At 41.6% G+C, this 25,051-nt stretch overlaps 1 protein-coding gene across 5 annotated transcripts in view; it reads left to right on the top strand.

Annotated features, from left to right (window-relative positions):
• map3k7 (mitogen-activated protein kinase kinase kinase 7) overlaps positions 1-25,051 on the top strand; it is a 101,130-nt gene that overhangs the window by 32,534 nt on the left and 43,545 nt on the right. For all 5 annotated transcript variants that reach the window (XM_078399667.1, XM_078399666.1, XM_078399665.1 and 2 more), the window contains 5 exons: positions 6-71; positions 1,428-1,473; positions 14,074-14,212; positions 17,340-17,464; positions 18,898-19,026. In XM_078399667.1, the coding sequence (XP_078255793.1) occupies positions 6-71; positions 1,428-1,473; positions 14,074-14,212; positions 17,340-17,464; positions 18,898-19,026 (505 nt within the window). The remainder of the gene's footprint in view (positions 1-5; positions 72-1,427; positions 1,474-14,073; positions 14,213-17,339; positions 17,465-18,897; positions 19,027-25,051) is intronic.

Raw genomic sequence — 25,051 nt, 5'->3', positions numbered from 1 at the left:
TGCAGCTTCGTCAACTGTCACGTGTGACGCACCCGAATATTGTGAAACTCTATGGAGCCTGTTTAAATCCAGTATGTAGATTGATTTTAATGGACATATTTTAGGCTATGCAACCTAATTGCACATTCCTAGTGTTTGATCAAGTGAGAATGCTGAATATTTCTGAGAAATGGTATTGTTCCATATAAAGAGGACTTAACTCGTAACTGGGTTAACTCATAACAACATGCTCCAATTTTTAGAACATTCCATTAACTTCTTGTTTGGTGAGATTATTCTGGCAAGCAAAAATAAATTATTTTGCTCACATTATCAGCTACGACTCATTAAAATAAATATAGCATTGAAGCGTTTCAAGCCTCCTTCCAGAGGATAGAAGATTCTAAACATGGCTTCAAAGAGAGGAAACAATAAGGCTTAGAAAGGGAAATATAGCAGAGTATAGCACTTAAGATTGCTTTTGAAGATCACTATTCTTGGATGATAAATTGCTATAGTCAGAGAAGCAGAGGACTTGGGTTATATGGTAAATTTATCTGGACACAAACAAAATTAAGCATCAATAACAGAAAATAGAGTTTATCAGGAGATGGCTTTTGTGAATGACATTTAAGCATATCTATGATTGGATGTTGGCAGCAATTTGACAGTATGGAGGCAGAAGAGGGATTGACAAATTTGAGAAGGTTCTCAGTATGCATAAGGAGAATGCATCCCAGATCTCTAGAAACATTTGCCAGACTCCAGCATGGAGATAAAAAGGAGGCATTTGAGATTTTGAGGAACCACATAGTTTGCCAGAGATGCTACAAACATTTTTGCATCGTTGAAATGCAGAACCAGGTGAATAAAGTACCAGAGGTTGGACAGTGGAACAACTTAGATATTGATGGCCTATTTAACTGTTTTAAAACTTTTGGACGTGGTAACGTTTTGCAGAGAGGAAAGCAAAGAGGAAAATTGTTTTGGCTTGCTGCAATGGCAGGGTTAGTGTGATGATTAAATTTATTTTGGGCATGTAAAACAACAGAATTAGGACATTCATGAAGTGTAGTTGCTTTCAACATTTCTGTTGATAGGTGATAATTTGAACCAAAAGCAAAATTGGGATCAAGGATATGGTACTTTTCAAGTAGATAAATCGCGAAAGGTAGAATAATTCTGATTTTTCAATGTACTTTTTTTTGTCATAAACTGATACATAGACCTAATATTTTTGAAATAGTGACTGCTCATTGACTAAAGTGTGGATACATGTGCCTACAAATTGTCCTTTGGTGTTTTTGGTGCATTAACTCAATAGTGTGCATCACTTTAATGTAGGTCCAAAATCAGAAAAAAAATCTCAATCTGGGTATACCAATAAATTATCATGGTGGGAGGATGTAAATATTTTGTGTAACCTCACTGTAATGCTTTAATTCCAGGTATGCCTTGTTATGGAATATGCAGAGGGAGGCTCTCTTTATAATGGTAAGTTAAAATTACGGTCAGTGAGTGTCCCAAAAGGAGTGCAAAATTTCCACATGCATCACAAAAATAAGTATACATGGTTTGTGAAAAGTGTTGACAGAATTATAAAGTGTTAGATAAAGACTAGAACAGATTTGTATCGTAATGCAGATCAGTTATTAACTGGGTGATACTGTTAAAGCAGACCAGTTGAATGAAGTGCCAAAGATTGCTTGGCACTCACGGACTCAAGTAGTATCTACTTGATGTGTTAAATAATCTATGTTGCATTTTGGTGTGACAATGCAAGGTAGAGATGGTAATTAAGGTAAATAAAAATGGTATCAATGGAAAAGAGGTTACTTGATACCTTAAGCCTTTCATAACGCACATTCATAAAATCGACCACATATTTGATTTATGTAGTGAAAGTTTAACCTTTGAAGTTCTGTATAAATGTTGACATGAAACTCAAAGATGAACATTCCCAAAGATGAATATTAGCATTGATGAACCAAGTTGGGAAAGATTGTGTTTAGAAAGTATGAAAAATACTATTAATGTGAGATATAGTTTAGTACAATATAATTTTTTACATCAATTATATTTAACTCCAAAAAAATTAAACAATTTAAATCCAAATTTACCTGAAATTTGTTTTAGATGCAACCAGGATGTGGGTACTTTTTTACACTCCACATGGGCATGTCCGAAGGTAATTCTTTTTTGGAAAGACCTAAAGAACTTTTTGGAACAATTGATGAATAAGACCATACCATTGGATTCAAGGTTGTTTTTATTGGGCGATACTAAAGGAATATTACCAAGGTTAATTTTAGATAAATATCAGGAAAGATTTCTCAAAATAGCAATAGCAATAGCAAAAAAATGTGTAGCGGTCACTTGGAAAGATCACAATGAAATAAGAACTGAAAGATGGTATGCAGAAATGCGTAGTTGTATCCCATTAGAAAAAGCTACTTATAATCTGAGAAATAGATATGATTTATTTTTGAAACTTTGGAACCCATTCACTTTAAAACTAGGATTAAGAATTGGAAATATTTAATTTCAGGATTGTTTTGATACCCTTAAAAAGAATTTAATAAGAAATTAGCCGGAAGTGTTTCCTTCTTGTCTCCAGGTTTCCTTCTTTCTTTCTTTCTTTCTTTCTTTTTTTTCTTTCTTTCTTCTCCTTTTTCCTCTTTTTTCTAACTGGGGGGTGGGGGTGAGGGGGGTTGTGGGTGGGGAGATAATACAGAACAATACATGTATAATCGAATTTATAATGTATAATCGAATTTATAATGTAGGTATCATTGGGTACTATGAGTTGTAACATGTATGGGTTTTGTTAAAATTTAAATAAAATTAATAATAAAAAAAATAATTTAAAAAAAAAACATTCCCATCATTTGCCTTCAGTGTTCAAACCAGATTTGTTCAAACACATCAATTAAATTCTCCCACTTGACTCCTCTCTGGTCCTCCAACACTGCAGCATTGGAGTCAAACCACCTTTGTAATATTGATTGTAATTCATTACTATTCCAAGGGATAAAGTCCTGATTGAACCATTTTTAACCAGCTAAATGTCAATAAAGTCCCTCACAGCTACATGATTGAATTTGGGTTTGCATTTCTGCTTCATTTGGAGCAAAGGTTCCTTTTCATTTCTAGTAGATTTAAGGTTGTTCAATCTTATTAATTATATTTAGAGTCAAATGATATCAATATCATTGTGATCCTTTATCGGCGTTTCACAGGTTGCTTTTCGGATGAAAAGGATGAGCAATTATTAGATATTTGAGACATATTGCTGCGCTCATGTGCTCATTGAAGTGATGTTTTGTGTCAAGCTATCCAGGTTATAGAATGAATGTGCGTAAGCCAATTTTAAGTTTTGTATTTTATCTGCACTGTATTTATTAAAGCAACTAAATTACTCTCGTTCTGGTTATGACCAGCAATCTGATTTTTTTAAATTCTACCATTGAGAACAAGGAATACCTGTCAAATGTCTCTCCTACAGGCAAGAATCATGATATCTGGTGCTTCCCACACCTTAACAACTACATGTAAACTGAGAGAGGCAACAAAACAAAACTATGGATACAAGGAACTGCAGATGCTAGTTTATGGGGGGGGTAAAGTACAAGGGTGGCTGAGTGGATCGGGCATAATCTCCAGTGAACCTACAGAGCTTGTGTTTTGTGTCAGGAACCTTCTTCAGGCTGATTGTGGGGGGGGCGGGGAAAGAAAACTGGAAGAGAAGAGGGGCAGGACAAAGCCCGGCAGGTAATAGGTTGATACAGGTGAAGGGGGGAGGTTGATAGACAGAGGGTTTGACAAAGGCCAGAGATGAAACGATGGATGTTGTGTGAGAAAAAAATTGAAGAATTGCGAATTGTGAAACTAGAGAATGGAATGTATGTGGAAGAGGAGGAGAGAAATGTATGAGGCCTGGTGGGGGACAGGGAGGTTGGGAGTGGGGGGGGGGGGGGGGGTTGGTGGTAATGTGGAAGATGGGGGAAGGTTTTTGTAGTGAACTAAATTTAGAAAATTCAATGTCGATACTGTTGGGTTGTAAATTGCCCAACCGGAATATGAGGTGATGTTCTTCCACTTTTTTTTAACGGGACAAAACTGTTATATAGAGTCATAGAGTGATACAGTGTGGAAACAGGCCCTTTGGCCCAACTTGCCCACACCGGCCAGCATGTCCCAGCTACACTAGTTCCACCTGCCAGCATTTAGTCCAGATCCCTCCAAACCTGTCCTATCCATGTTGTAGTGCCACTCCCCATAAAATAATTGTTTATTTTAAGAGAATTATCTAATTCTCTTAAAATAAAATGATATAATCTATTTTAACAGATAAACAGGTTCTATTACATTTGAATGAAAATGATTTGCCACCAATTCTTCAAATTGCTCAGAATGAATTCCAGGAGAACTGTTAAGATAAATTACATAGTAATTAGGTCTCTAATTTCCTTGTAACAGATTCATTCTTGAAAATTTACTGTATATCCTCTCTGACTTCCAAAGTTCTGACATTCTAAAGTGTCCAGAATTGAACTCGTGGAGGCAAAATTCTGTCCCTTTCTTCTTTTGGCACTTTATACTTCTTTGTATTTAGCTCTTTGTTGTGCTGCTTTTCATAATGTTTTCGGGCACAGTTCACGGTTCATGTGATATATTGATATGGCGAATTTGCAGGCTAATTGGGACAAAGAGGTGGCATGCATTTGTTTCTTTCATGTTGGCAAGATAATACAAGCAGTGTGCCATAGTACAGGAAAACTGTACTGAGGTGCTATTTCAACCATCATCTTAATGAATGGTGAAACTAACTTGATGGGATGAATGACCAATTCCTCTTTCTACTCGCTTTGTTTATTATGTGTTTATGATTATTTGTGAATGTCTTGGGCGATGAGCTGACTTTTGAAATGAATCAGCAAGCTATTCCGTTGTCTTGGCATCGTGTTCCCAAAAGGTTAAAACGTTGTGCATCAAGAGAGTATACTCGTATCAAATGAGTATAGAATATACAGGGATGACATTAAAAGGAAATCGAGAAAGCAAAGAGGCTGTGAAAAAAATATTGGCAAATAAAGGGAAATTGAAAGATGTTTTGTAAATGCATTAAGAGCAAATAGGTAATATCAAAGATATCAAAAGTCTTTTATTGTCATGTGTACCAATTAAGGTACAGTGATATTCGTATTACCACACAGCCATACTAAAAAAAGGCGACAAGACACACAACTACATAAAAGTTAACATAAACATCCACCACAGCTGATTCCCCACTTCCTCACTGTGATGGAAAGCAATACAGTCTAATCTTTTTCCCTCATTTTTCACCCGTGGTCGGGGCAGTCAAAACATCCACAGTCAGGGTGATCGACACTCCCGCAGCCAGCAGTCGAAGCTCCTGCGGCATGGAGCTCCCAAAGTCGGTCTCCAACCAGGGAACGCGAGCTCCACGATGTTAAAGACCGCAGGCTCCTGCAGTTGGAGCTCCTAGGTCGCTCCCCGACAGGATCGCGAGCTCCACAATGGTAAGTCCGCAGGCTCCTGCGGCTGGAGATGCCGAAGTCGGTCTCCAGCAAAGGCCTCCAGCTCTTTGATGTTAGGCTGCATTGCAGATGGAGATACAATACGGAAAAAAATTGCATCTCTGTCAAGGTAAGAGATTTTTAAAAAGTTTCCCCAATCCCCCACACCCCCCACATAAAACAAGTTAAAGAACACTAAAAACATCCATTTAACACATACTAAAAAAACAACGAAGAAGGAAGGGGACAGACAGACTGTTGGCGAGACAGCCATTGCTGGTGCCACCCAGCGTGGCGGGCCTAAGTGTGAGATTCCTCCGGGTGCCCTGCTTCCTCTCGCTTCCCAAAGGCATGCTGATTAGTAGGTTAATTGCAATTACCCCGAATGTGTGGATGAATGAAAATCTGAGGTTGAGGGGTAGTTGAGAGAAACAAATGGATTAGTATAGATGGGAGACAGGCACTTGATTGTGCATGCAGACTCAGTAGGCCAAAGGATACTCAGTAGGCCATAGTTACTGTGCTTTCTGCATACTCCTGCCAAAGCTGTTATTGCCACTGCTTGGAATATGACAGTCTGATTAAGCAAGAAGTTGACCGAGGTGACAGGAAAATAGTTGAAACTGGATTCATAACTAAATCTCTGAAGGCTCTGGTCAATAATTGAAGGTCAAATATGTACAGGTCCATGGGAAAGAGCTGAGGGTGTAGGCTTCATTGAAATTTCTGTCTAAGAGCTAGCACAGACATACTAGGCTGAAATTGGCGTGTCAAAAATGTAATGCTACTGTGGTTATGGGAGATTTCAACATGCAGGTAGACTGGGAGAATCAGGTTGGAAATGGACCCCAGGAAAGAGAGTTTGTAGAGTGCCTTCGAGATGGATTCTTAGAACAGCTTGTACTGGAGCCTACCAGGGAGAAGGCAATTCTGGATTTAGTGTTGTGTAATGATCCTGATCTGATAAGGGGACTAGAGGTAAAAGAGCCATTAGGAGGCAGTGATCACAACATGATAAGTTTTACTCTGCAAATGGAAAGGCAGAAGGGAAAATCGGAAGTGTCGGTATTACAGTATAGCAAAGGGGATTACAGAGGCATGAGGCGGGAGCTGGCCAAAATTGATTGGAAGGAGGCCCTAGCAGGGAAGACGGTAGAACAGCAATGGCAGGTATTCCTGGGAATAATGCAGAGGTTGCAGGATCAATTTATTCCAAAGAGGTGGAAAGACTCTAAGGGGAGTAAGAGACACCTGTGGCTGACGAGGGAAGTCAGGGACAGCATAAAAATTAAGGAGAGGAAGTATAACATAGCAAAGAAGAGTGGGAAGACAGAGGATTGGGACTCTTTTAAAGAGCAACAAAAGTTAACTAAAAAGGCAATACGGGGAGAAAAGATGAGGTACGAGGGTAAACTAGCCAATAATATAAAGGAGGATAGCAAAAGTTTTTTTAGGTACGTGAAGAGGAAAAAAATAGTCAAGGCAAATGTGGGTCCCTTGAAGACAGAAGCAGGGGAATTTATTATGGGGAACAAAGAAATGGCAGACGAGTTAAACCGTTACTTTGGATCTGTCTTCACTGAGGAAGATACACACAATCTCCCAAATGTTCTAGGGGCCGGAGAACCTAGGGTGATGGAGGAACTGAAGGAAATCCACATTAGGCAGGAAATGGTTTTGGGTAGACTGATGGGACTGAAGGCTGATAAATCCCCAGGGCCTGATGGTCTGCATCCCAGAGTACTTAAGGAGGTGGCTCTAGAAATAGTGGAAGCATTGGAGATCATTTTTCAATGTTCTATAGATTCAGGATCAGTTCCTGTGGATTGGAGGATAGCAAATGTTATCCCACTTTTTAAGAAAGGAGGGAGAGAGAAAACAGGGAATTATAGACCAGTTAGTCTGACATCAGTGGTGGGGAAGATGCTGGAGTCAATTATAAAAGACGAAATTGCTGAGCATTTGGATAGCAGTAACGGGATCATTCCGAGTCAGCATGGATTTACGAAGGGGAAATCATGCTTGACAAATCTACTGGAATTTTTTGAGGATGTAACTAGGAAAATTGACAAGGGAGAGTCAGTGGATGTGGTGTACCTCGACTTTCAGAAAGCCTTCGACAAGGTCCCACATAGGAGATTAGTGGGCAAAATTAGGGCACATGGTATTGGGGGTAGGGTACTGACATGGATAGAAAATTGGTTGACAGACAGAAAGCAAAGAGTGGGGATAAATGGGTCCCTTTCGGAATGGCAGGCAGTGACCAGTGGGGTACCGCAAGGTTCGGTGCTGGGACCCCAGCTATTTACGATATACATTAATGACTTAGACGAAGGGATTAAAAGTACCATTAGCAAATTTGCAGATGATACTAAGTTGGGGGGTAGTGTGAATTGTGAGGAAGATGCAATAAGGCTGCAGGGTGACTTGGACAGGTTGTGTGAGTGGGCGGATACATGGCAGATGCAGTTTAATGTAGATAAGTGTGAGGTTATTCACTTTGGAAGTAAGAATAGAAAGGCAGATTATTATCTGAATGGTGTCAAGTTAGGAGGAGGGGGAGTTCAACGAGATCTGGGTGTCCTAGTGCATCAGTCAATGAAAGGAAGCATGCAGGTACAGCAGGCAGTGAAGAAAGCCAATGGAATGTTGGCCTTCGTAACAAGAGGAGTTGAGTATAGGAGCAAAGAGGTCCTTCTACAGTTGTACCGGGCCCTGGTGAGACCGCACCTGGAGTACTGTGTGCAGTTTTGGTCTCCAAATTTGAGGAAGGATATTCTTGCTATGGAGGGCGTGCAGCGTAGGTTCACTAGGTTAATTCCCGGAATGGCGGGACTGTCGTATGTTGAAAGGCTGGAGCGATTGGGCTTGTATACACTGGAATTTAGAAGGATGAGGGGGGATCTTATTGAAACATATAAGATAATTAGGGGATTGGACACATTAGAGGCAGATAACATGTTCCCAATGTTAGGGGAGTCCAGAACAAGGGGCCACAGTTTGAGAATAAGGGGTAGGCCATTTAGAACGGAGATGAGGAAGAACTTTTTCAGTCAGAGGGTGGTGAAGGTGTGGAATTCTCTGCCTCAGAAGGCAGTGGAGGCCAGTTCGTTGGATGCTTTCAAGAGAGAGCTGGATAGAGCTCTTGAGGATAGCGGAGTGAGGGGGTATGGGGAGAAGGCAGGAACGGGGTACTGATTGAGTGATCAGCCATGATCGCATTGAATGGCGGTGCTGGCTCGAAGGGCTGAATGGCCTACTCCTGCACCTATTGTCTATTGTCTATTGTCTAAGAAGGGAAGCATTGTTTTTGTTTCTCACTCTATATATATGCTGCCTGACCTGCTGAGCATTTCCAACATTCTGCTTTTATTCCAGATTTGTAACATCTGCATTTTCTCTGCCACAGAAGACAGTGGAGGCCAATACATTGGATGTTTTCAAGAGAGAGTTAGATTTAGCTCTTGGGGCTAAAGGAATCAAGGGCTATGGGGAAAAGGCAGGAACGGGGTACTGATTATAGATGATCAGCCATGATCATATTGATCTCGAAGGGCCGAATGGTCTACTCATGCACCTATTTTTCTATATCTCTATATTTTATTTTATTTTTAAACCCCTGACAGTGGAAGGAAATACACATTCCACAAAGGTTAGCATTTTTGCCACAGCAAGACAAACCTTGGAAGGTCTTGTTTCAACATTTGGTTTCAAGGTTAAAATCAGTGGCTTGTAGATACATAGGCAATAGGTGTAGGAGTAGGCCATTCGGCCCTTCAAACCAGCACTGCTATTCAATGTGACCATGGCTGATCATCCATAACCAGTACCCCGTTCCTGCCTTCTCCCCATTTCCCTTGATTCCGCTAGCCCTAAGAGCTCTATCTAACTCTCTTGAATGCATCCAGTGAGGCAGAGAATTCCACAAATTCACAACTCTCTGGGTGAAAAAGTGTTTCCTCATCTCAGTTCTAAATGGCCTACCCTTTATTCCTAAACTGTGGCCCCTGGTTCTGGACTTCCCCCAACATCGGGGACATGTTTCCTGCATCTAGCGTGTCCAGTCCCTTAATATTTTTATATGTTTCCATAAGTTCCCCTCTCATTCTTCTAAATTCCAGGAATACAAATCCAGTCGCTCCATTCTTTCATCATATGACAGCCTGGGAATTAACCTCGTGAACTCTCTCAATAGCAAGAATGTCCTTCCTCAAATTAGGAGACCAAAACTGCACACAATACTCCAGGTGTGGTCTCACCAGGTCCCTGTACAACAGCAGAAGGACCTCTTTGCTCCTCTACTCAACTCCTCTCGTTATGAAAGCCAACATGACATAGCCAACTTTACATCGCTGGTGCGGCTCGGCTGCGGGACTTAACATCGCCCGGTGCGGCTCGGCCGCGGGGCTTTACATCGCCCGGTGCGGCTCGGCTGCGGGACTTTTCACCGCTGGTGCGGCTCGGCTGCGGGACTTGACATCGCCCGGTGCGGCTCGACCACGGGACTTAGCTGCGCAAGGCTTGGTCGCGGGCCTTTCATCGCCCGGTTCGGCCGCGGGACGTTTCAGCGCCCGGTGCGGGGACTGTGCGGGTCGGTCGGGGACGAGTTGTCTGTCCGTGGGCGTGGGGAAGAGAGTGGAAGTTTTGTTGCCTCCATCACAGTGAGGGGGTGTTTGGAGTCACTGTGATGGACGTTTGTGTTGGGGCTATGTGTCTTGTGTTCTTTTTTTTTTTTTTTTCTATGACTGCTATGTAGTTTCGTTCGGTACTTCGGTACCGAACGACAAATAAAGCTCTGTTATATAAACTCTGCTGTAAGTTCTACATGGTGAAACCAAAATGTATAAAAATGGGCTTTATTAAAATCTGACAATGTGCACTTTAACCACATGTGATTTTTTTTCTATTACAAATCTCAAATTGTGAAGTACAGAGGCAAATAAATAAATGATGGGTCTTTGTCCCAAACATTATGGAGGGCACTGTATATCCAAACTACTGTTTGGGGGCCTGCAGATAACTCCCATTAGGGTCTTTTTTACCCTTTTTACCCTAATTTCTATCCACAATGACTACATCCTCGGATTCGATGTCACTCCTCGTAAGAGACTGAATTTCATTCCTTACCAACAGAAGAGCTACCCCACCCCCTCTGCCGACTTGTCTGTCTTTTCGATAGGATGTATAGGATTATAGAAACGTACAAAATTCTTAAGAGGTTGGACAGGCTAGATGCAGGAAGATTGTTCCCGATGTTGGGGAAGTCCAGAACAAGGGGTCACAGTTTAAGGATAAGGGGGAAGTCTTTTAGGACCGAGATGAGAGAGGTTTTTTTCACACAGAGAGTGGTGAATCTGGAATTCTCTGCCACAGAAGGTAGTTGAGGCCAGTTCATTGGCTATATTTAAGAGGGAGTTAGATGTGGCCTTTGTGGCTAAAGGGATCAGGGGGTATGGAGAGAAGGCAGGTATGGGATACTGAGTTGGATGATCAGCCATGATCATATTGAATGGCGGTGCAGGCTCGAAGGGCTGAATGGCCTACTCCTGCACCTATTCTCTATGTTTCTATACCCCTGAATATTCAATTCCCAGCTCTGAACCTCTTGCAGCCATGTCTCTGTAATTTCCACATCATCATACTTACCAATCTCTAACTGAGACTCAAGCTCATCCACTTTATTTCTTATACTTCGTGCATTCTTATATAACACTTTAAATTTGGTATTCACCTCCCCTCTCACACCAGTTCCTATTTCACCTGACCGTACTATCTTATTGTGTGTGTAGATTATGTTGCTAAAATTCCAAAATACTGAAATGGTGTTGATGGACTGTTGCATTAAAGGTGAAGGAATATTGGAAAATGTGGAAGAAGCAAATACAATTATAATGTTTAAAAGACATTTGGACAGATATATGCATAAAAAGGGTTCCAGGTATATGGGCCAAATGCCAACGTGACCTGCATGTACAAGGTGGGAAAAAGGGCCTGTTTCCATGCTGTGTAGCTCTATAACTCTAATAGCTGCAATACTGTCTTATTTATTAGGACAATAATATAAATCACCACTAGGTGGACCAAATGAAAAGGAAATGTTTCCATGAAGTGACATGTTTTCACTTTTCAAATAAAAGTCTTATCTTCAGAATAACATTCTTTAACATTCCATAGAATACTGTTAAAATTGTATTTTTTTCTGTTTACTAATAGTTTTTGGAGCATTACAAATTTGTGTTGTTCTTGATTTAGCCACTTGTAATTTTTAATGAAACTTCAGGTGCTGTCCGTGTGGAGTTTGCACATTCTCTTAGTGAATGCATGAGTTTCAATAATAGTTGTTGATTCACAGAGTGATATGGCACAGAAACTGTGATTTTGGCCTACAAATCAACCACTGCAGAAAGGGTTTTTCCAGGATGTTTCCTATTTTAGTTGTAAGGAGAAGTTGGACAAACTTGCGTTGTTTTCTCTGTAGCATTGAAGGCTGAGGGGAAACCCGATAAAAGTTTGTAAATTTATGAGAGGCAAATGTTGGGTAGACAGATCCATTATCCTCGGGATAACATTTCAGAAAATAGAGGGCACGTCTGTAAGTTCAGGGGGAGGATTTTTAAAGGAGATGTGCAAGAGCAAGTTTTTTTTTTAGTGTTCATAAGTGATAGGTGAAGAATTAGGCCATTTGGCCCATCAAGTCTACTCCGCCATTCAATCATGGCTGATCTATCTCTCCCTCCGAACCCCATTCTCCTTCCTTCTCCCCATAACCTCTGAGTGTTGGGTGTCTGGAAAGTGCTGCCACTGGTTGTGGTGAAGCAGATATGATAGTGACGTTTAAGAGGCTTCTAGATTGACGTGAATATGCATGGAATGGAGGGATATGAAACACAAGGGATTAGTTTAAATAGATATCATGTTCAATATCGTGGGGCGTAAAGACTGTTCCTTAGTTGTACTGTTTTATATACACTACTCCTACCTTAATCTCATCTTTATTTCAGCAAATTCTTATTAACTCTCTATTCAGATTCTAATCTAAATGCAACTCTGAGGAAAACAAAACATCTGGAGGAAATGCACACCCAATCATAGGGAGAAAAGTGAGATTGAACTCGGATCTCTGGCTCTGCGAGACAGTGGTTCTACCAGCCACCTTACTCTGCCACTCTAAGCTCCATTCCCTCCCATGTATCAAAGTTGCACCAGCTTATGGATTAATTTGTTACGGTAAAATGCATTTGCCGCAGAGGAATTGTCATGGGAGGGGAGGTGGAAATAAAGGCATTAAATTGAGTTTATCTTTGCCAAATACCTTGGCCTGTTTGTTTGTATTCTGGTCAACCTGTTCCAGAACATCAATGCTGTAAAATATGTTTATATTCTAGTATTGCTTTTGGGATCATCTTAAACTTCTGTCCATTTTTGGTCTCCTCAAGCTCCTTGTGCTGACAATATATAACCTGGCAGATTTCTATTATAACCTGTTGGAAGAAGGAGGAGATAACCCACTTTTAACATTGATTTTCAGCTACAAATATATATGTGAATATTCCCACTCAAAACAACGTTTTAAAATGGAATAATGAATCTGAATGAGTAATAATAATAAATTTGTTAACTGAAACCAGGAGTGGATATTTTGTGGTAATCAGGTGTTAATAAAAATTCTGTGTTATGTTGGTCTATGTTATGTCGGATTAGCAAACATGTTTGCTGCAGGGAAACAGGATAGGAAACTGAAAATGTGGAACTATGTGAAAATAGAGGAAAGATGATTTTCATTCTACTCTTCTGTAACAAGCATGCTCCCTTTCAGATGATTTTTCTGCTTTCTAAATTTTCCAAAAGCATCCTGATTATGTCTTGAATTTTTGTAATATTTGACCGAATTAAAATCCATGGAAAATTATGAAGATAGTCACAAAATGCTGGAATAACTCAGCGGGACAGGCAGCAACCCTGGGGAGAAGGAATGGGTGACGTTTCGAGTCGAGACCCTTCTGAAGGTCTCACACAGTTGCATCTAGACTTCAAAGGTAGTCTGCCATTCCTTCTCTCAAGAGATGCTGTCTGTCCTGCTGATTTACTCCAGCATTTTTCGTCTATCTTCGATTGAAACCAGCATTTGCAGTTCCTTCTGACACACAATGGAAAATTATTTCTGACACATAATGGAAAATTATTATAAATATCAAATTAGTTCCTTAAGCATGCAAACATAACAGTGTTGAAGGAACTCAGTGGGTAAGGCAGCCACTGTGGAGGGAAGTGGACATTTTCCTCTATAGATGCTGCCTGACCTGAGTTCCTAAAGATTCCAACGTACAGTTCCTTGTGTCTCCTCCTTACAGGTGTAGTAATGGTTTGGGTGTTCTGAACATAAAAGACTACCTTTGAAGTCTAGATGCAACTGTGTGTAGCTAAAGGAACCAATTTCAATTTGTAGTAATGTATTCTTGACTTGCTTTATGCTATTTTGACACATTTCAAATATTGATTGAAGTTAATGGTTTAAAAGAATATCTTTTGATAATGTTGATCCTTTGATTTACAGTGCTACATGGAGCTGAGCCCTTACCGCAATACACTGCTGCCCATGCAATGAATTGGTGTTTACAGTGTGCACAAGGAGTGGCATACCTACATGGCATGAAACCCAAGGCTTTAATCCACAGGGACCTCAAACCACCAAAGTAAGTTATTTTTTACAGATAAAAGAGTACCGGCTAATATAGATCTATCCAGTTAGTCTTACATCAGTGGTGGGGAAGATGCTGGAGTCAATTATAAAAGACGAAATTGCGGAGCATTTGGATAGTAGTAACAGGATCGTTCCGAGTCAGCATGGATTTACGAAGGGGAAATCATGCTTGACTAATCTGGAATTCTTTGAGGATGTAACTAGGAAACTTGACAGGGGAGAGCCAGTGGATGTGGTGAACCTCGACTTTCAGAAAGCCTTCGACAAGGTTCCACATAGGAGATTTGTGGGCAAAATTAGAACACATGGTATTGGAGGTAGGGTACTGACATGGATAGAAAATTGGTTGACAGACAGAAAGCAAAGAGTGGGGATAAATGGGTCCCTTTCAGAATGGCAGGCAGTAACTAGTGGGATACCGCAAGGCTCGGTGCTGGGACCGCAGCTATTTACAATATACATTAATGACTTGGATGAAGGGATTAAAAGTGCCATTAGCAAATTTGCAGATGATACAAAGCTGGGTGGTAGTGTGAACTGTGAGGAAGATGCTATGAGGCTGCAGGGTGACTTGGACAGGTTGTGTGAGTGGGCAGATGCAGTTTAATGTTGATAAGTGCGAGGTTATCCACTTTGGTGGTAAGAATAGGAAGGCAGAGTATTATCTGAATGGTGTCAAGTTAGGAAAAGGGGACGTACAACGAGATTTGGGTGTCCTAGTGCATCAGTCACTGAAAGGAAGCATGCAGGTACAGCAGGCAGTGAAGAAAGCCAATGGAATGTTGGCCTTCATAACAAGAGGAGTTGCGTATGGGAGCAAAGAGGTCCTTCTGCAGTTGTACAGGGCCCTAGTGAGACCGCACCTGGAGTACTGTGTGCAGTTTTGGTCTCCAAATTTGAGGAAGGATATTCTTGCTATTGAGGGCGTGCAGCGTAGGTTTACTAGGTTAATTCCCGGAATGGCGGGACTGTCATATGTTGAAAGACTGGAGCGGCTAGGCTTGTATACACTGGAATTTAGAATGATGAGAGGAGATCTTATCGAAACGTATAAGATTATTAAGGGGTTGGACACGTTAGAGGCAGGAAACATGTTCCCAATGTTGGGGGAGTCCAGAACAAGCAGCCACAGTTTAAGAATAAGGCGTAGGCCATTTAGAACAGAGATGAGGAAAAACGTTTTCAGTCAGAGAGTTGTGAATCTGGAATTCTCTGCCTCAGAAGGCAGTGGAGGCCAATTTTCTGAATGCATTCAAGAGAGAGCTAGATGGAGCTCTTAAGGATAGCGGAGTCAGGTGGTATGGGGAGAAGGCAGGAAAGGGGTACTGATTGAGAATGATCAGCCATGATCATATTGAATGGCGGTGCTGGCTCGAAGTCCCGAATGTCCTACTGCACCTATTGTCTATCAATGAAAACATTATGGTTTGCATAAGGTGAATTTTGGCTGAATTTAAGTTTGAACTTAATATATATTAGAGAGCTCTTATTCACTATATAGCTTATCATTCACATTTGTGAAAATAATGAATTGAGTTTAGTTTAGAGCCACAGCACAGAAACGAGCCTTTCAGCCAACCGAGTCCGCGGCAACCAATGATCTCCGTACACTAACACTGCTCACACTGTCCATCGCACTAGGAACAATTTACAATTTTACCGAAGCTAATTACTGTACGTCTTTGGAATGTGGGAGGAAACCGGAGCAGGTGGAGAAAACCCACGCAGTCACAAGGAGAACGAACAAACTCCGCATGGACAGCACCCATAGTCAGGATCAAACCCGGGACTTTGGCATTAGACTTTGGACTTCGGCAGCAACACTACTGCGCCACCACCATGTCCCCTTGTTATTAATAGTGATTCTAAATCTTGAAATTGAGCAGTGTTCCATTCGCCGCCTTGTGGAAAGCAAAGAATGATCCGAGTTAGGGAAAAATTCAGTCCAAACAGTGAAATCACTTTCCTACTCAAATCCATGTCCCTCGACTCTCTTAGTATCTAAACAAAATTATCAGTGTCTGTCTAGAGTAAATTCAGTAACAGCTTTCACAGCCCTTTTGGCCAGAGAATTCCATAGAGTCGCTACCTTCTGAGTGAAGAAATGCCCTCTCCCCTCTGTCCTGAATGGCACAGTTTATTTTGTGACTGTGGTCTAGGTTGTAGACACCCCATTGAGTGGAACATCATTCACGAATCTACCTTCCCAGGCTCCTTTAAATAACATTGCATATTTTAACCAGATCATTTGCTGTTCTCATAAACTCAGGAGGTTATACACCCAGTCTACTTAATCTCTCATGTGACTAACCCAAACCATTGCAAGAATAACTTTACTGAGTCTACATTGTGCTCCCTCTATTTTGCGTGTATCCTTGCTTCGATAGGAAGACGAGACCTATACACAATATTCTAGCTCTCTGGTCTCACCAGATTCTTAAATAACTGGAGTAAGACCAGATGGCACAGTGGTGCAGCTGGTGGATATGCTATATGGATACGCAACAATTGCAACCCGGGTTTAATATCTACCTGGTGTCACCCAAGATTGAAGATCGCTGTCTAAAAGCAGCCGATCATCCATCTCACTTTTGTTTATGTGGATTATGTGGATTCTGCATCTGTTTAGTGGTTAAGGTGGCACAGTGGTGCAGAGGTAGAGTTCCTGCCGTATGGTGCCAAATGCTGGGATTCGATCCTGACTATGGGTGCTGTCTGTATGGAGCTTCGACGTTCTCCCTTTAACTGTGTGGGTTTTCTCCGGGTGCTCTGGTTTCCTCCCATATTCCAAAGACGTGTATGCTTGATTAGCTTCTGTTAATTGTCCCTAGTGTGTGTAAGATAGGACTAGTGCACGTGTAATCTTTCATCAGCGTGGACTCAGTGGGCCGAAGGGCCTGTTTCCACACTGTATCTCTAAACTAAAATAAACCCTGTTTGCCAGTGTACTTGTGATTGGATTTCTATGTGACATCATGAGGAGCGAACTTTGGGTTTTTTTGTGAACGATGCAGACTATCATGTACATTGTGTAATTTTCATGTACTGAATGCTGAAAAGACAGTTAAGAATCCCTCAAAATAGATTGCTAATGTTTTCGTTTTGTTTTCACGATGAAGCTTGCTGCTGGTTGCTGGTGGGACAGTTCTGAAGATCTGTGACTTTGGCACGGCCTGTGATATTCAAACTCACATGACCAACAACAAGGGGAGTGCTGCTTGGATGGCTCCAGAAGTTTTTGAAGGTAAACAAATGAGTTTGAGATTTGCTGAGACATAATTTTAATTTCTCCATTTAGTCAAATGAGTAAAAGCATAACATGTTGTAATATGGCATGCAAAAAATCCTCGCCTCCTCATAAAGTATGAACAATCTGTTCATCTAGAAATGCCTAGATCCTAAGATTCCTGACATGCTGCATGTCCAGATAGATCTTTGGCCACTTTTCATGTGTAAGCAATCCAACATGGAGTATTACCATAAGGAGAGGAAGAAATAATATCAAAACCAAGCAGTACTAGTTTAGTAGTAGGCTGTCATTATGGATTCTCCCTAAATAGATCTAGTGAGTCAGAAATGAATTCTGCAATTGTGGTAAAGCAAACTTTGTTGAATAGGGTAGAAACGTATGCGACATGCCACATGATCACGGGGTTTCTTATAATTTAATAGATCGGATCAGTTTTTTAAACTTAATTTGAAATTTTTGAAAACTATCTCACTATGCTAGTCTTCAGATTTAATTCAAGTTAATCCAAGTGATTCTGGATTTACACCACCACTTCAGTCATAGCAAAATGTTTAAATAGATTCCAATTCTGCTGTCTATGCACAAGTCCATATTTAACAAGGTAAATCAGATCTCGGTCCTTTATTGGACTGCTTGAGAGAGTTACAAGGTTTCAAGGTCAGTTTATTGTCACATATACCAATTAGGTACAGTGAAATTCGAATTACCAGACAGCCATACTAAAAAAAAGCAACAAGACACACGACTACATAAAAGTTAACATAAACATCCACCACAGCGGATTCCCTACGTTCCTCACTGTGATGGAAGGCAATAAAGTCCAAACTTCTTCCTCTTTTACTCTCCCCCTGTCGGGGCAGTCAAACCATCCGCAGTCGGGGCGATTGAAGCTCCCGCAGCCTGCGGTTGAAGCCCCCGCGGTGGAGGTCTCAAAGTTGGTCTCCAGCAAAGACCGCCAACTCCTCGATGTTAGGCCGCAGTGCAGATGGAGATACGATACGTATCTCCGTCGAGGTAAGAGATTAGAAAAAAGTTTCCCCCAACTCCCCCCCCCCATCTCCCACATAAAACAAGCTAAATAACACTAAAAACATACATTTAACACATACAATCAAACAACAAAAGAAGGAAGGGACAGACAGACTGTTGGCACGGCAGCCATTGCTGGTGCCACCCGGTTTGGATTGGTACAAAGATTATATTTTTTAATTCTTTTTTATTGATGGTAACATGCTGTGTCCTGTTTAAAGATTTTTTTTTTTTAAAGTTGAACTTTTTTGAAACTCCAGTTGAACGTGGAAAATTGAGCCATGTGTGTAGTGTTAAGAGGGGCAGTATACAGTAAATGTATTACTAATTCAAAGATTTTCCATGGATTGATACATATTTAAAACGTCTAAGTATTTGACTTTACTTGCTTGTCACAGGAAGTAATTATAGTGAAAAGTGCGATGTGTTCAGCTGGGGCATTATTCTATGGGAGGTAATAACTCGCCGAAAACCCTTTGATGAGATTGGAGGTCCTGCATTTCGCATCATGTGGGCTGTCCATAATGGTAAGTTCTTGGAAAATATTCTCCTAGCAGTAATTTGGTAATTATGACTCAACTTTCTTTAGTACCATATGCAGTGCCCTTGAGTGCTGCATGCATGTGAATTTACCGCGTTTTTAAAATCTATTTTCCGTGCTTTTTGCAAGATTTCCGCATTTTTCACTTTGCCAAATAAACTGAGAAACCGGATCAAAAAAAAGAAAGGGAAAAAAATGATGTACAGACTTGTAATGAACACTAGGGTGCTGCTAGGGGTTCCGCGAGAAATCCCCCGCACGTGGAAGTCTCCCCGAAAATGTGGCACCGAGGCTGGGCAAGACAGCCAATCTCGGCCTCATCGGGACTTCCACAGCCGATCGGTGGGTTGAATTTGCAACCTGTGGCCGGGGCTCTTGATCTCCAGCCCAGCTGGAGCCAGCAAATCTCTGGACTTCCTTGGCCTGCTGGATAAACCAGCAAAGCTCTGGAATCAAGAGTGCCTGAAAATCAGTGGTGGAACTGTAATGAGTAAATATTAAATTTAAGTGCAAGATTATATAACTAAATTAATTAAGACAGGGTTAAAATATAAAACACAGCAGAAAAGAAAATTACCACCCTTTATAGACAATAGACAATAGGTGCAGGAGTAGGCCATTCGGCCCTTCGAGCCAGCACCGCCATTCAATGTGATCATGGCTGATCATTCTCAATCAGTACCCTGTTCCTGCTTTCTCCCCATACCCCCTGACTCCGCTATCCTTAAGAGCTCTATCTAGCTCTCTCTTGAATGTATTCAGAGAATTGGCCTCCACTGCCCTCTGAGGCAGAGAATTCCACAGATTCACTAAAAAAGATTCACTCTGACTAAAAAAGTTTTTCCTCATCTCTGTTCTAAATGGCCTACCCCTTATTCTTAAACTGTGGCCCCTGGTTCTGGACTCCCCCAACATTGGGAACATGTTTCCTGCCTCTAACATGTCCAACCCCTTAATAATCTTATACATTTCGATAAGATCCCCTCTCATCCTTCTAAATTCCAGTGTATACAAACCTAGTCGCTCCAGTCTTTCAACATATGACAGTCCCGCCATTCTGGGAATTAACCTAGTAAACCTATGCTGCACGCCCTCAATAGCAAGAATATCCTTCCTCAAATTTGGAGACCAAAACTGCACACAGTACTCCAGGTGCGGTCTCACTAGGGCCCTGTACAACTGCAGAAGGACCTCTTTGCTCCTATACTCAACTCCTCTTGTTATGAAGGCCAACATTCCATTGGGCTTTTGGGCTGATTATCAATTAATGTGCAAATTGACTTAAATATTATTAGTGTACAGTGACATATATTATTTTGTAATGTCTGTTTTTACTTTGAAATGCACAAAAAGAGGCTTGAAACTGGTAATTTTGTGTGTAAATTTTCAAAAATGTTCCAATTTTTTGATCCCCGTTGTACGCCTCACGCAGGCCCTTGGCTCATTTCCTCTTTTTAAACTCACTTACATGCCTGGTGCAGTGTCTACAGATTTTAGACTACAGTGAGTAAGTGCTGATTTAGCTTTGTATTATTTGTTTAATATAGTTTTACTGTTAGATTTTCTTAAATCAGTAGTTTTATTTACAGTGGCAAGCAAGAAGTTTGCAAGACTCGTTAATTATGCATTCAGGTAGAACTGGTTGCCTGAGGTTGCTATGAGCTGATCCAGAATTGGTAACAATGTGAATATAACCCAATGGGGTATACTGGAACACAGTTTCATCATGGTGTACAGTATGCACTGGAGGATTGACAACTCTCATGAAGCAAGTCCAAAGTTTCAGCTTACTGTCAATTAAAACACGACAAGTTAAAATTATCTTTGTTTATTTTTAGTTTGATGAGTTAAACTGATGGTGAATCCGTCCTAATCTCTGGGTGAGATTTAAGTTTCTTGTATGCATTTTATAGGGGTCCCCGCCAAACAAATCTGGCTACCTATGTTTAACAGGGGTGTCTTGAAACTAGATTGATGATTAAACAAAATTGTAGTCGACAGGAATAAATAGTCAATTGATAATTGTATTTAATTAGTTAAAAAGAAGACGAGCATGGTAGGGCAGATAAAGTGAAGGAGCTGTAACATGTAAGAGATAATGAAAACCACTGAGGTCCCTGACAATCACAATGTAGCAAGAGCATGCAGCTTGAAGTTGGCTTAGAATTGATGTTAGAGTCTAAACTTTGAATTTTGGCGTATGACAGAGTGCGAATGCTATCTTATCACTTGCTCTTTGATTCAAATGCTATTTGATTAAATGTAACATCTCCAAGTTTGCGGATGCCACAAAGCTGGGTGGCAGTGTGAGCTGCGAGGACGATGCTATGAGACTACAGGGTGACTTGGATAGGTTGGGTGAGTGGGCAGATGCATGGCAGATGCAGTATAATGTGGATGAATGTCGGGTTATCCACTTTGGTGGCAAGAACAAGAAGGCAGATTATTATCTGAATGGTGTCACATTAGGAAAAGGGGAGGTGCAACGAGACCTGGGTGTCCTTGTACATCACTCTCTGAAAGTAAGCGTGCAGGTAAAGCCAGCAGTGAAGAAAGCAAATGGCAAATAGGGTGGTTATCTCCGGTTTGCTTCCAGTTCCTCGTGCTGGCGAGAGCAGAAACAGGGAGATGCAGGACCTGAATATGTGGCTGTGGAAATGGTGCAGGGGGCAGGGATTTAGATTCTTAGATCACTGAGATCTGTTTTGGGGTAAGGGGGAATTGTACAAAAGGGACGATTGCACCTTAACAGGGGAGATCAGTATTCTGGCGGGCAGGTTTGCCACTGCTACACGGGTGGTTTTAAACTAAATAAGGGGGGGGGGGAGGGAGAGGGTGTCAAATGGGATAGACAAGGATAGAGTTCAAGGGGGAAGAGAGTAAAGGGATGGTTAATTACCCCCAGAATTAACAGGAAAGAAAGCTCACAAAGGGATAGGAGAGTATGGCTGTGTAATAGGGATCGATGTGAAGGGTGAGATCAGTATGGAATTAAAACTATTGTATATGAATGCGCGAAGTATAAGAAGTAAAGTAGATGAGCTTGAGGCTCAGTTAAAGTTGGTAGATATGACATTGTGGGGATTACAGAAACGTGGCTGCAGGAGGATCGGGCCTGGGAACTTAACATTCAGGGTTATACATCCTATTGAAAGGACACTATTGAAAGGTGGGCAGAGGCGGTGGGATAGTTCTGCTGGTGAGGGATGAAATTCAGTCCCTTGCGAGGGAAGACATAGGGACTGACGAGGCAGAGTCACTGTGGATGGAGTTGAGGAATTGTAAAGGCAAGAAGACACTAATTGGTGTTAATCTACAGACCCCCAAATAGTAGCCCGGCTGTGGGGTGTAAGATGCAGCAGGAGTTAAAACTGGCATGTAAGAAAGGTAATGCCACTGTGGTGATGGGCGATTTCAATATGCAGGTAGACTGGGAAAATCAGGTTGGTTCTGGACCCCAAGAAAGAGAGTTTGTAGAGTGCCTCCGAGATGGATTCTTAGAGCAGCTTGTAATAGAGCCTGCCAGAGAAAAGGCAATTCTGGATTTAGTCCTGTCCAATGAACCAGATTTGATAAGAGAACTCAAGGTAAAGGAACCGCTTGGAGGTAGTGATCATAATATGATTAGTTTTAATCTGCAATTTGAGAAGGAGAAGGTTAAATCGGAAGTGTCAGTGTTGCAGTTGAACAAAGGGGACTATGAAGGCATGAGAGAGGAGCTGGCCAAGGTAGACTGGAAAGGGATCCTAGCAGGAATGACGGTGGAACAGCAATGGCAGGAATTTCTGGGCATAATCCGGAAGACGCAGGATCATTTCATTGACAAAAAGGAAGAAAGATTCTAAGGGGAGTAGGAGGCAACCGTGGCTGACAAGGGAAGCTAGGGATGGAATAAAACTAAAAGAAAAGATGTATAACACAGCAAAGAGTAGCCGGAAGCAAGAGGATTGGGAAACTTTCATAGGACAACAGAAGGTAACAAAACGGGCAATACAGGCTGAAAAGATGAAGTACGAGGGGAAGATGGCCAAGAATATAAAGAAGGACAGTAAATCTTTAGATATGTTAAGAGAAAAAGAGTATCAAAGTCAAATGTGGGTCCCTTGAAGGCAGACACGGGTGAAATTATTATGGGTAGCAAGGAAATGGCAGAAGAGTTGAACAGGTACTTCGGACATGTCTTCAGTAAGGAAGACACAAACAATCTCCCAGATGTACTGGAGGACAGAGGATCTAGGGGGGTAGAGGAACTGAAGGAAATTTTCATTAGGCAAGAAATAGTATTGGGTAGACTAATGGGACTGAAGGATGATAAATCCCCTGGGCCTGATGGTCTGCATCCCAGGGTCCTCAGGGAGGTGGCTCTAGAAATAGTGGACGCATTGGTGATCATTTTCCAATGTTCAATAGATTCAGGATCAGTTCCTGTAGATTGGAGGATAGCTAATGTTATCCCACTTTTCAAGAAAGGAGCGAGAGAGAAAACGGGGAATTACAGACCAGTTAGCCTGACTTCGGTGCTGGGAAAGATGCTGGAGTCAATTATTAAAGAGGTAATAACGGTGCATTTGGATAGCAGTAAAAGGATAAGTCCAAGTCAGCATGGATTTATGAAAGGGAAATCATGCTTGACTAATCTTCTGGAATTTTTTGAAGACGTGACAAGTAAAATGGATGAAGGGGAGCCAGTGGATGTAATGTATCTAGACTTCCAGAAAGCCTTTGATAAGACCCCGCACGGGAGATTGGTGACTAGAGCTTAGAGCACATGGTATTAGGGGTAGGGTGTTGACATGGATAGGAAATTGGTTGGCAGACAGGAAGCAAAGGGTAGCAGTAAACGGGTCCTTTTCAGAATGGCAGGCAGTGGCGAGTGGAGTGCAGCAAGGCTCGGTGTTGGGGCCGCAACTGTTTACCATATATATTAATGATTTGGAAGAGGGAATTAGAAGCAACATTAGCAAGTTTGTGGATGACACAAAGCTGGGTGGCAGTGTGAACTGTGAAGAGGATGTTAGGAGGTTGCAGGGTGACCTGGACAGGTTGAGTGAGTGGGCAGATGCGTGGCAGATGCAGTATAATATAGATAAATGTGAGGTTATCCACTTTGGCAGCAGAAACAAGGAGGCAGATTATTATATCAATGGAGTTCGGTTAGGTAAGGGGGAGGTGCAGCGAGACCTTGTACACCAGTCACTGAAAGTAGGTACAGCAGGCAATGAAGAAAGCTAATGGAATGTTGGCCTTCATAACAAGAGGATTTCAGTATAGGAGTAAAGAGGTTCTTCTGCAGTTGTATGGGGCCCTGGTAAGACCACATCTGGAGTACTGTGTACAGTTTAGGTCTCCTAATTTGAGGAAGGACTTCCTTGTAATTGAGGCAGTGCTGCGTAGATTCACGAGGTTGATCCCTGGGATGGCGGGACTGACATATGAGGAAAGATTGAAAAGACTAGGCTTGTATTCACTGGAGTTTAGAAGGATGAGAGAGGATCTTGTATAAACCTATAAAATTATAAAAGGACTGGACAAGCAAGATGCAGGAAAAATGTTCCCAATGTTGGGTGAGTTCAGAACCAGGGGCCACAGTCTTAGAATAAAGGGGAGGCCATTTAAAACTGTGAGAAAAAACTTTTTCACCCAGAGAGTTGTAAATTTGTGGAATTCTGCCACGTGGGCAGTGGAAGCCAAATCACTGGATGGATTTAAGAGAGAGTTAGATAGAGCTCTCGGGGCTAGTGGAAGCGAGGGATATGGGGAGAAGGCAGGCACGGGTTATTGATTGGGGACGATCAGCCATGATCACAATGAATGGCACTGCTGGCTCGAAGGGCCGAATGGCCTCATCCTGCACCTATTTTCTATGTTACTATGTTTCTATGCATGTTGGCCTTCATAGCAAAGGGATTTGAGTATAGAAGCAAGGAGGTCCTTCTGCAGTTGTACAGGGCCCTGGTGAGACCACACCTGGAATATTGTGTGCAGTTTTGGTCTCCTAATTTGAGGAAGGA

Source organism: Rhinoraja longicauda, chromosome 5 (genome assembly GCF_053455715.1).
Source record: "Rhinoraja longicauda isolate Sanriku21f chromosome 5, sRhiLon1.1, whole genome shotgun sequence".
Lineage (NCBI taxonomy): Eukaryota > Metazoa > Chordata > Chondrichthyes > Rajiformes > Arhynchobatidae > Rhinoraja > Rhinoraja longicauda.
The sequence above is the reverse complement of the archived record's forward strand: the minus strand, read 5'-3'. Positions and strand labels throughout refer to the sequence as shown.